Genomic DNA, 11,767 nt, shown 5'->3' on the forward strand with positions numbered 1-11,767 from the left:
CATGCATTCATGACCTCTAGACTGGACTACCACAGAACGACAGAACTACCACATTTTGCTATACGTTTGATTGCATCATATAATATGCATAATCGTCTGTTTGATTATGTCTTTAATTGATTTTTCTGTACATTTCTGCCATATGTACATTAACTGACAATCACCACTGATAAGCTTCTACTAAATATTGTAGAAACTTAATTTGCTGTAAAGTTGCTTTGCAACGATTTGTATCGTGAAATAGCGCAAATAAACTTGAATTGAATACTAATTATTAAATTATTAAAAAACTGTTGTGTGTAATATTTTTATGGAAATTGTATTATTATTATATTTCTTTTTTAAGTTAATTTGATAAAAAGGTAAAAAAAAAAAAAAAAGATTATTTCAAATAGATATTTTGTAACAATGTAATAATCTTTATGGTCACTTTTGATAAATTATTTATATTTAGCAAAATGTAGAGATGTTATGCAAAAGAAAAGAAAAGAAAAAAGCCCCTGCAAGGAGTCTAGCTAATCTTAGTATCTTCAGTTTTGCTTGTAAAGAAAATGTGTCTTGTTTAACAAATGTTTATAGATATTTGTATTGGGAAACTAGACACAAATACTGATTAAGATTTTTTTATTATTATTATTTATTTTGCTTTTTTGCAGATTCTGACATACAGTCCTGTCAATACCCACATCTTAAGATGAGTGTTGTTGTTTCTCTGCTATCTGACATCCATCATTGTTAAAATAAATAATATATATATAGCAAGCTGTTATATGTGTGAAACTGATGGGTGCTTCCAGACACCCAGACCATACCTGTCAACACTCCCGTTTTTCCCGGGAGTCTCCCGTATTTCACACCCATCTCCCGTTTTGTAATTTCTCCCGGGAAACTCCCGAAATTCCCAACTCTTTGTATAGCCCTACCTCGTTATATGAATAATCAACTTATATATTGTTGCTCTTTTGTTAGTTTTGACTGCTTTTATTGTCCTCATTTGTAAGTCGCTTTGGATAAAAGCGTCTGCTAAATGACTAAATGTAAATGTAATCACATCAATATATTATTCCAAGATTGTCCAGTTGCCATATCTTGTATGAAACGCATCCTACTCACACAATAGACAGATCATACAATTTTGAAGCCATTGTGACCTGAACCTGCAACCTGCCACAGTCACGTTGGCTGTCTTAATTGTTCGACATTCTGCATTCTGTGATGCGGAATCCTCAGAAACCATAATACGGGTTCATAATTGCTTGATAGTGTGAAATCAATCTATTTTTAGAGCCTGAGTGAAGTTGTGCACTCATTTAAATAAGGGTGTTGTCGCAGTAGGATGTTGTGCGCGAGAGTTCCGAATGCTTGAATTTATTTCAATTCAAGTTTGTTTATCAATACTTTGCAAACACTGCGGGACTGAATCACTGTAAAAACATAGGTCTTAATGTATAGGCTACTCCACTGCGCTAAAATTCCCTCCACTCACTTACAGCATCAATACCACCGACGTGCGCTAATGAAGTCCTGGCGAGTCAGTAAAGATTCGACTCAAATTGTCCAGTAGAGGAACTCTCTGCTCTACCTCGCTCGGAAATAAAAACCTTTCGTGCTTATTACGGTCATGAAACTGGTCATTATGTACAGGATATGTTGTTATAGCAACACTTATCACTTCAATAATATCACAGTGCTTTACATTATTGGTCGGGGTCCGACAAATGAAATGGCTATGAAGAGTAAAACAATAGGCCTATAGGCTATGGAGCTTTCCAGAAGGGCGGAACCAGTAGGATAATGTCTAATAAATATCTGTTCTGTTCATAAAGACCCTTGCTCTCCAGAGTAAAAACACCCGCACACGAACCGTCATCACTTGCACTTGTAATGCAATGCCTATATTAAGAAAAGAGAGGCGAAGAAATGAAAGAGAGATGCACCTCTGGCCTTGTTGATGTTTTTTGCTCTCTCCTCTCAGCCTTTCCAATATTAGGCCTGCTTCAAACATCTGAAAGAACAGGAAATGAAGGCACCCATATCACAGGCTAATAATACAAAAACAGTGATAGCAGCCCGGCCAAAACTATCGGTGTAGACGACACAGTCATCAGCGGGAGAACCGCCACTACAGGCACTCTAACACTCAACACATCCACAACCTGGTGCACCTCACGTCTACAAACCTAACAACCGAGCGAGGTGAGGCTTTTAAACCTTCTAATGAGATTACAAATCGAAATAAAGGGATTCCAACATATAGCGTAGGCCTACTCTAGCTTTAATAAAAAAGCCATCTTGGACGGTAAAATGGTTAATTAAATAGTTAAGCTATTTAAATAACAGTTACAAGTTTATAAAGAGTAAAAGAAGAAGTGAGAGATGGAAGTAGCCTATCTATGCAGCAGGTGTACTACTACTAACACGTAACCTTGACCCAACCGTGCCACCTAGTGCACATACAGCAGTGTTACAAATTTCATTGCGCATCATCCTATTTGCTTCATTATTATTTATAGCAGCTATTAATCAAACTCCATTTACAGTTCTCTTTTACTATAGGCTAATACCTTTCAAAGGTTTGGGGTAAGATTTTTAAAAAAGAAATTAATACATTATTCGGAAAAGATGCGTTAAATAAACAAAGTGTGGCAGTAAAGAAATGTAAAAAGTTACAAAACATTTCTATTTCAAATAAAATACAGTTCTTTTGAATATTCTACTCAACAATCCTGAAAAAATTTTATCATGGTTTCCACAAAAATATTAAGCAGCGCATCTGTTTTCAACATCGATATCAGCAAAAAATGTTGCACCGGTATATTAGCATGATTTCTGAAGGATCATGTGACAATGAAAACTTAGTAATAGCTGAATTTTCAGTAGCCTTATAATGTAATAACATTTCACAATAATACCATTTTTACTGCATTTTTGACCAAGTAAATTCAACCATGGTGAGCATAAGAGAGATCAAATTTATTAACAGATTACCAACTCCAAACTTTTTTGGGGCATAGTGTATATTCTCCCCAAAGCAGCCTAATGTTAAATGATGTATACAAAGGCACAAGTGTGATGGAGGGTTTCAGAAATTCAATAATTTTGCAATTGAATTTATCACAAATCTTAATTGTCATCTTTACTTGCCAAACTCATGTGCAGACGATAGCCTTTTTTATTTTAAGTAACATTAAAAATCAGGTCCAGACAATCAAGTGTTAATTATGAGCGGTACACAAAAGCGATAATTATGAGCAGATTCAATCTGAATACTGTTCTATCCTCACTATTCAAACATTGTATTTCAAAAGACACTGAACCAGAGTGCTGAATTAGAGCTAAACTCTGCACAGAATACTGCTCCCAAATAAGAGCTCCTTCACTAACAGGGATCAATATCACCGATGCGTGCAAACGAAGTCAAGATTCGCCCTTCACTTTCATTTAACTTGTCCAGTACAAATGGCACTGTAAAAGCACAGCATTTCCCTTGCTTGGAAATAAAATCTTTCATGCTTGAAACAGTTAAAAGCTCACAACAAAAACAGTGCTGCCGTTATGGCTAAATATTATAAGACAGCAATAAAATGCTTGTGTAAACCTTTTAATATTATAAAACAGCATTTTAAGTTTATTACAGAAAATATACAAGCTGCAATACATTTTAATTCTCAATATATGAAACTAAACATACGCAAAGCTTTAACCAAGCTATGCATTTGACAGGTAGATATGGCACCTGAGACTGTCTCTGTCCATATATCTGTTAAACATTTCTTGAGTAGTCAAGAAATCTAAGTTTTAAACAAATTTAAAAACCATTATAAGATTGAATCTGTATTGTCCAGAAACCAAACAAAATAGCTAATTAAATTGCTAATTCATCTTTTATACCTGAGAGAGTCAAAGTAGACAAAAATAAACACATAACATTCCCTGAATAATGACTTCAGATAACAATTTTGATCTTCAGATTCTAAGCCATATGAACTCATTTGAAGATGTCACTCTTAGAACATTAAAGTTCTTTTAGTAAACAATTCCAGATTAAAAATAAATAAATGACCTGAAGTTAAAACTTTCTAACACGTGAATGCAAAATGATTATCTAGACCATGATGTTTTTGTCTGAAAATAACATTTGGCACCATCTTAATGAATCCCTTATTTCTTTTCTTTCTTGTTTTTTGATGCATGTACGAGCTGGTCTTTATAAGCAAAGCTACCTTGCATCATCATGCATCATCATCATCTGAGAATTTGAATTTGGCATAAACAACTAGCATAACCACTGACATGACCACACACAAGGAGCCAACTACTAAATAAGCAATGCCCAAGAAGTCATTCTTCCCTCCCATCCAAGACACGTTGCTGAAGACCACCTTCTTACGTCCATCAAAACTCAGTACTGGGTAGTCTGGAAATGATGTGGTTAAGAAACAAACATGGTTCATTCATGCTGCATGTGAACATTTCTATTGCATTTTTTTTTTTAAACTGTCCTTTCCCCAGAAAACAAGCGCTTCTGAAACTTTTCCTTAAAGGCGTTTGTTGCACAGGCAGTCATTGTGGACACATTTTGACACCTGAAGAAAAAGCAGGTTTTCAGTCACCAATACCATTGTAGAAATCCTCTATTCACTATCAGCCATAAATAATTTATTACACAAGCAAAAATTACAATAACAGGAGGGTTAAAAAGATAAAGCGAGATTTCGTCATGTGGTCCCTTTTGAAAGAAATTAATACTTCATTCAGCAAGGCTGAATTAAATTGATCAAAAGTAACAGTTAATTAAATTGATCAGGCAGTAACAACTTTTATGTTACATTATGTTACAAAAGACAATTTAAAACAAATCTGTATTCTACATTGATAATAAGAAGAAATGTTGCACCAAATCAGCATATGTGACCCTGGACCACAAAACCAGTCATAAGGGTCAATTTTTCATAATTGAGATTTATACAGCATCGGAATAAATAAGCTTTCCATTGATGTATGGTTTGTTAGGATAGGACAATATTAAAAATTCAGCTTTGCCATCACATTTTAAAACGTATTAAAATAGAAAAGAGTTACTTTATATTGTAATAATAATTTACAATATTACTGTATTTTCAATCAAATAAATGCATTGGTAAGCATAACTACTTTTAAAAACTTTTTTTTAAATCTTACAAACCCTAAACTTTTTTGGGGTAGTTTACATGATGTTAAACATTTTTTCAAAAGTAAAATTAATTTCCTTTTGTGGAAAACTTGTGTATAAGGAGAATTTTTTATTTTTTTTTACAAAAGTGTACCTTTAAGACAAGATCTGCTTTTTTGACCGTTATGCCTTTTCATCGATTTACATATTCAAAACCCTTGTTTGTTGCTTCTATATTCTGCACTGGACCAGCTTAAAGCCACACCCAACCTGTAAAACCTGTAAGTCCTACAAACTTGGTCAAATGAATAAAACATAAAAATCCCATTATTAATCCCTACGTCTTGAGTGAGTTTTGACTTTCATGAGAAGGATACTGTAATGCACTTTCAGAGAGTAGTTTCCAGCAGGGAGCCCCGCGGCATAATCACCATCTGTGATTCGCCGGTACAGCTTCCTGAACTGAGGAAGTGCAGCTCTCCTCATCCACACAAGAAAGTCCTGGTTCAGGAAACCATTGTTGTTTGGGTCTATGAGGTCCAGCTCATATGCCGGCTTGGGCCAGTTTATGGGCTTCACTGTACCTGTTAATCAGCATTAATAAATATAAAGAATTTTAGTTCAATTCCAAGTCTCAAATCAACATAACTAAAAACTTTAGGGCTAAGTACCATCGAAAGATTTTGCAAAGGAGCCATTCACAGGCGAAGGGTTCCTGTACTTTATGTTGTAATCAGTCCACCAGGAGATTCCTTTACCGTCTAATGGCACCTGCTTCTTCGTACCATTGATTATTTGGTAGAGCTCAAATGTGTCTTTGCAGAAACACATAAACAAATGATTAGTTATGCATTTCAGAGCTAAATTCATTCATGAAGTTAATCTACAAATCTGAAATGATACCATTGAAAATGCTATTCGCTATAGCTCCACATGGGACAATGGGGTTCTTTTTGGAGTCATACGCATATGGAGCGCAATCTGCTTCTGGACTCTAGAAAGTCAGATGAAAATAAAAACAAGGAAAGTAGGACTCATTACATAAAAAGAAAGATCCAAAAGTTAAAACAACATTTAAAAGATTGTTCATGCCAAATGCAAACCTTGAAGTATCCTGTATCGCCAGCGAGCTGATAATAGTCTTTTGACACACCATATTTTCTGAAGTTCTGGTAGTAATTAGACAGGCCATAGTAAAAGAAGACAGGGCCCTGAAAGCACCACAGACATTATCAGTCACTTTCTAACTGAGAGAGAAAGAAAAATCAGGCTTCAAAACAGACTTTACCGTAAATAATGTGCTGAGGGAGAATGTGACTTCACAGGTGCAGTTTTGGTTACTTAGGATCGTACAGCGGAAACAGGGTGAATCCTTCTCAACGCCCGTGTAATCCATCTGTGACATGGTGAGAAAAGAGAGAATTAATCTTGAATTAATGTCTCTCACCTTGCACAAAAGACCACGGCATGACAGCACCTCCAAACTAAGTCAACTACTAGGCACTAATGTAGAGCCAGGGGTTCATTAACTCTAAAACAGACTTGAATGTTTAAATAGTGTTGTCTATCCTTTAACAAACAACCAGTAACAGACCTCAGTACATTTGTTTGAACTAATAGATATGCTACTTAATCAAAGGATGGACAAACTCTACCATACAATGCCATGTCATCCACCCAGTGAACTGTTTTCTGTTGTTGTCCCACAGTAAATGCTTACCTCCCACACTTGGATGGTCTGTGAGGTCAGAAAGAGGCCAATTCCGATGCCTATGAAAGCCAAACCAATGAGGAGAAAGCCGGGAATGACGATGCCAGCGGAGAGTATGGGCTGCCATGCCGGGAGCCGTTGCTGCGTGAATGCTGTGTTGTCAGGCCGTTTAGCTGCCTCTCCCTCATTCTTCATCCTGATGTCCTCTGAAAGGAAGGACAAGCTTACTGTGTGCACCTACATTTCATAGATAAAATAATAATTCCCCTTTTAAAAGCCCAAAGGAAAAGAGATCAGAGTGCAGTGCAACAAATAATACATCAAACACTGGATGTTTCTTCATCTTTGGGAACTTTTGTAAACCAGGAGTTTATATTTTATTAAAAAGAACAGATGTTACCCTTTACCTTTTTGTTATATGAAGGTTAGATTTAAAGCTGTACTGGAAACTTTTTTTTTTTACTATGCCTTCACCATTCGTGACTTTTCAAAGGACTTTTTAATGTATCAATTGTATTATTTTAGCGTTGTCCCAATATTTTTAAATATGAAAATACATCATAAAAAGATGAATTAATGTTAACTATCTACTACTGTAAACAATTTTAAGATTTGTGTGAAAATTATTCATATACATTTATTTAAAAAATAATAATAATCTTCAGTTGTGGTATCATTTCCACCTCACAGAACAATAACAGTTAACAGCATGCTTGAGATCAAATATGACACGTGACGAAATAAAGAACTATAAATAAATTTAAAAAAAACATACATTTTCATGTAGTAAGCATAATTTCTAATCAAGATTTAATTTTGCCACATTATGGAAAAAGGGTAAAAATATAGGCTAGTTTAATTGTGTGTATTCATAAAGCATGAAAATGAAGTTGACCATTTTATTCCAAAAATGTTTAAAATGACATTTCCATCACAGAATGTTATTAAAGGGGTCATATGATGCAATTTCACATTTTCCTTTCTCTTTGGAGTGTTACAAGCTGTTCGTGCATATATAAGATCCCTAAAGTTGCAAAGACTAAAGTCTCAAATCCAAAGAGATATTCTTTATAAAAGTTAAAGGAACACTCCACTATTTTTGAAAATAGGCTCATTTTCCAACTCCCCTGGAGTTAAATGTTGGAAAATGAGCCTATTTTCAAAAATGGAGTGTTCCTTTAAGGCTCGTCCACGCCCTCCTAAAACACCTCGTTTAAACACGCCCCCACATATCTATGTCACTGTGTGGGAAGATTAGCATAACGCCGTCCAAATGTTCACGCAAAGAAAGAAGGCGTAACTTTTATTCTCGCTGTAGTAGTGTTGTTGACACCGGCGCCATGTTGTGGAGATGCTGTGTGTTTAGTTGTGAAAGCGAAAATACTTTGTTTGGCCTTCCAAACGAGGACGATATCCGCTTTCTCATGCCTAGAGCTGATCCGTGCTGGTCGCTGAGGAAATACATAAACTTCGCGCTGTGGATCGCCGGATCGGCTTTCACCGTGGACGAAGTGGAGTCCAGCCCGGGGTCGTCACATGTGGGTGTTTTTTTAACCTTAAACCGCATAAACACATTTCATTACACCAAATACACAAAATAATGTTCTTTTTAGCAACATCATATGACCCCTTTAAATGCATAACTGATGCATGATTTGAGATATGGTGAAGATTAGTTAAAAATGACCATTATTCTTTGATGCATGTCTACTGACAAGGTATATTAACTGAACAATTAAGACAAATAAATAGTCTAAAGGCATTAAAAAGTATTTAAATACATTTGACTTAAACTAATGGAATTATTATGGACATAAATCCATTAACTCTCAGTTTACGTCCATTGTTATAAAAACAGCTCAAAAGTTTGGCTAACATGATAAAGACAAAAAAAAGGATATTTGAAAGAATGACCTGCACTACAACAACAACGAGTGACGTCGCAGGAAAAACAGGAAAATCTCGATCACAATCACTCACTCCAGCAGAAACTTTACAGCTTTATAAACAGATAAAAACTCACCTTTAGAAAAATATCAACGCGGTCACTTTGGCTTGTTATAGGTGATTTCTTTGATAAATCGGGAAGAATTGTACATCGACCGGAGACACAGCTTCACACAGCTCCGTACCAACCTGTTTTACCTGTCCGACCCGCACCTGGATCAACTTTTCCGCTTTGCGTAAACGCACCTCCCACTGCGCCTACGTCACATACATGACTCCTCCCTTTGGCTAGAAGGGATACAGCAAAAACCGGAAGCTAACAATAAATTGAATTTTCTACATATTAGATTTTATTAACGTCTACACATACCCCAACCCTAAACCTACCCCTTACAATAATGCAAAAATAGTAATTATTGTTGTACAGTGTGAGAAAAAATACGTTATATTGATGTGCGCATGCCCAGTAGTTTTTGCTGTATCCCATCTAGCCTTAACCCAGTTCCACTTCTGTCCGGTGGATTGTTATAATAGTTTATTATAGAAAAATATATAAATATATTGTTTGTAAGTCTTAAACATTGTTATTTAATTTACTAAATCTCATATTCATTCATATAAATTTGTTGTAAAAAAAATACTATTTAGGCTACAACTAGTTTCTATGAAAACATTGTCACAGAGTTTTCTACAGAGTAGTAAATGATGTCCATGTTGCACTTATAAATTGTTTAGCAGGGGCCTGTTTCATAAAACAAGTTTACAAAAAAAACAGGTTTATTTAAGTCTGGCTTATTGTCAGTTGATTTGATTCAAAATAAGTCAGACTAACTGAAATAAGCCTGGCTTATTTGGTAAACTTTTTTTATGTCAAATGATTTAAATATAACGACCTTTATTTTAAATAAATTTAAGACAATCTGTGTCTCCCTTGCTAATTTACCGAGGTCCTCTAATGAGCCCTGAGGGCCCCTTATACACTTGAGTCAATTTAAGTCATGGGACCTTTTTTTGTCATTGATTTAGGTGAAGTTCGCATACAGGTGAACGTTGCATGCCACATTTGCATAAATTGAACCTGACTTTCTGAAACATTTGATCGATTGCTCTTTTACCCTATTACAACACTGGGCAATTTAGATCCCGCCTTCTGTACCCTCGTCGCCTACCCGGATTGGTTGTACGATTCCTGTAGGGACAGCCGTCTGTTTCTTTGTGCTAGACTCCCCATAGCCGCGAGGAGGTAAATATGAATAATATTTTTTATAAACAGATCGCAAGACGGCAAATAAGACTAACGCATAAAATTTTTAATATTTTATGTCATAATTGTAATTAATGGTAATGAAGAATTGAGTTTTTTTGGAGTTTGATCAGCAGAGAGAACAGCTCGTGTCGTTAGCAGTAGCATATTAGCTAACCAGTGCATTAGCGCAACAGTAATTGTCGTATTTCTTCATAGTTAAAAAATTAGTAATTGCGAACGTTTAATAAAATAATTTTTTTTAACAGTAGCTGCGATTTGGTGCTGTGATCCTAAATATGTGCGGTAACGTTATAGCGTTTACCTGCCAGCTCTATTAACACCGCTAAACTTGTAGTTAAATTATATTCAGGTCGGTTATTTATTGCGTTGGTTTCTGATAAAAAGAGTCAGTTTGCTTCAAATACAACTTTATTTAGGTTGAGTACTGCCGATGTGATCATGTTTTGATGACGGTATGCTCACGGTCTATTGAGCAGAGGAATTATGCCAAAATTTCGTAGGTTTAGCAAGCTGTACAGTGAAAATGAATATACAACATTTACCCTCATCTCTAATCTCCTCTCATACCTGAACAGCTTGTGTCTCTCCAACAATGCCTGTTTGTTCAGAGCAGGTGCACAAGTGCGTCATGAAACTTCTGCAAACCTCATGTTGTTTTGAGCATTCACAGCCATTGGTACATGTTCTCTGTGATAGAAAACAGTACATTCGTTATGTTAGTTATAGGACCAAACTGTGTGGAAGGAATCTAAGTTGATCATTATTCATCTTTAAACATTTATGAATTATGACAGGGACCCACAGATGTATAAATGGAGAGCATTTTGGATTGTCTCCGTTCATATGTTCTGATTACCTTTTGTTTGTACAACTACCTTCAGCAATTGTTTCCTCATTTCAGGAGAGGCTTCGTTCATCTGTAATGCTGTCCAGTAAGAAGTCAGACCCAGGTTCCTCCTCTTCCTCAGGGGGTAACGGTGGAGACCGTGCTCCTGAAACCCTCTCTGCTCCTCTGGCTGCTCCGGCCGGTCCCTCTGGCCCAGGTTCAGCAGATGTGAAAAAGAAAGAGAGAGCTTCTCCAAGTGGAGAACCAGGTGGACCTCCTCTTCTGCACCCTCCTGGACCAGGAGGGGTTGATCAAGATTCTGCAGAGGGACGCAGGACCAGTCGCCGTAAAAGAGCAAAGGTAAACATCTCTATGAACTTTTCCTGATCTGTGAACAGGGATAATTGAGCCAGGCCTATGTATTTAGCTGAGTCAACTGAGACAGAAAAACTGAGTAAAGCGAAATTATTTATTGGCCCTAAATAATACGCTACTTTTTATTGCTCTGAAATTTTAAAATCGCTCTAATTACTAATCTGAATACATACTAGGCCTGGGTTTTGACACACATTTCACAATTCGATTTGATTATCCTTCACAAGCTTTCGATTAGATTCCGATTTTGTTTTGATTCAATATTTTGGATATATATCAGGTACAGGACATGGCAAATTTTCTCGAGGAAAAAAAAATCTCTCAATTAATGCTGTAAAATATACCTGAGAGTCAGTAATATGGAAGGTTGAAATTTGCTGATTTGTATACAAACACTTAAATATACTCATGTAGAGAATCAGCTCAAAGAGGAAATATGAATAATTAATTATAACTAGTTATAATTAATTATAAATATTTAGATCCGCT

At 35.8% G+C, this 11,767-nt stretch overlaps 2 protein-coding genes across 5 annotated transcripts in view; one reads left to right on the plus strand and one right to left on the minus strand.

The window, feature by feature from the left end:
* Positions 1–2,952: 2,952 nt before the first annotated feature.
* Positions 2,953–9,055, minus strand: LOC107711619 (cell cycle control protein 50B-like). The gene is made up of 8 exons (XM_016516622.1): positions 8,887–9,055; positions 6,873–7,069; positions 6,441–6,548; positions 6,256–6,363; positions 6,056–6,146; positions 5,824–5,967; positions 5,530–5,736; positions 2,953–4,417 (listed from the first exon to the last, which is right to left on the minus strand). The coding sequence occupies exons 2-8, from the start codon at positions 7,056–7,058 to the stop codon at positions 4,233–4,235; spliced, it is 1,029 nt and encodes a 342-aa protein (XP_016372108.1). The 5' UTR covers positions 7,059–7,069; positions 8,887–9,055; the 3' UTR covers positions 2,953–4,232.
* Positions 9,056–9,980: 925 nt separating this feature from the next.
* The window catches only part of kdm1a (lysine (K)-specific demethylase 1a), a 17,940-nt gene continuing 16,153 nt past the window's right edge, over positions 9,981–11,767 (plus strand). For all 4 annotated transcript variants that reach the window (XM_016516595.1, XM_016516606.1, XM_016516600.1 and 1 more), the window contains exons 1-2: positions 9,981–10,053; positions 10,979–11,263. In XM_016516595.1, coding sequence (XP_016372081.1) covers positions 11,000–11,263 — 264 coding nt within the window. In that variant the 5' untranslated portion in view covers positions 9,981–10,053; positions 10,979–10,999. The remainder of the gene's footprint in view (positions 10,054–10,978; positions 11,264–11,767) is intronic.

Source organism: Sinocyclocheilus rhinocerous, unplaced genomic scaffold (genome assembly GCF_001515625.1).
Source record: "Sinocyclocheilus rhinocerous isolate Xijiao unplaced genomic scaffold, SAMN03320098_v1.1 scaffold2117, whole genome shotgun sequence".
NCBI classification, from domain to species: domain Eukaryota; kingdom Metazoa; phylum Chordata; class Actinopteri; order Cypriniformes; family Cyprinidae; genus Sinocyclocheilus; species Sinocyclocheilus rhinocerous.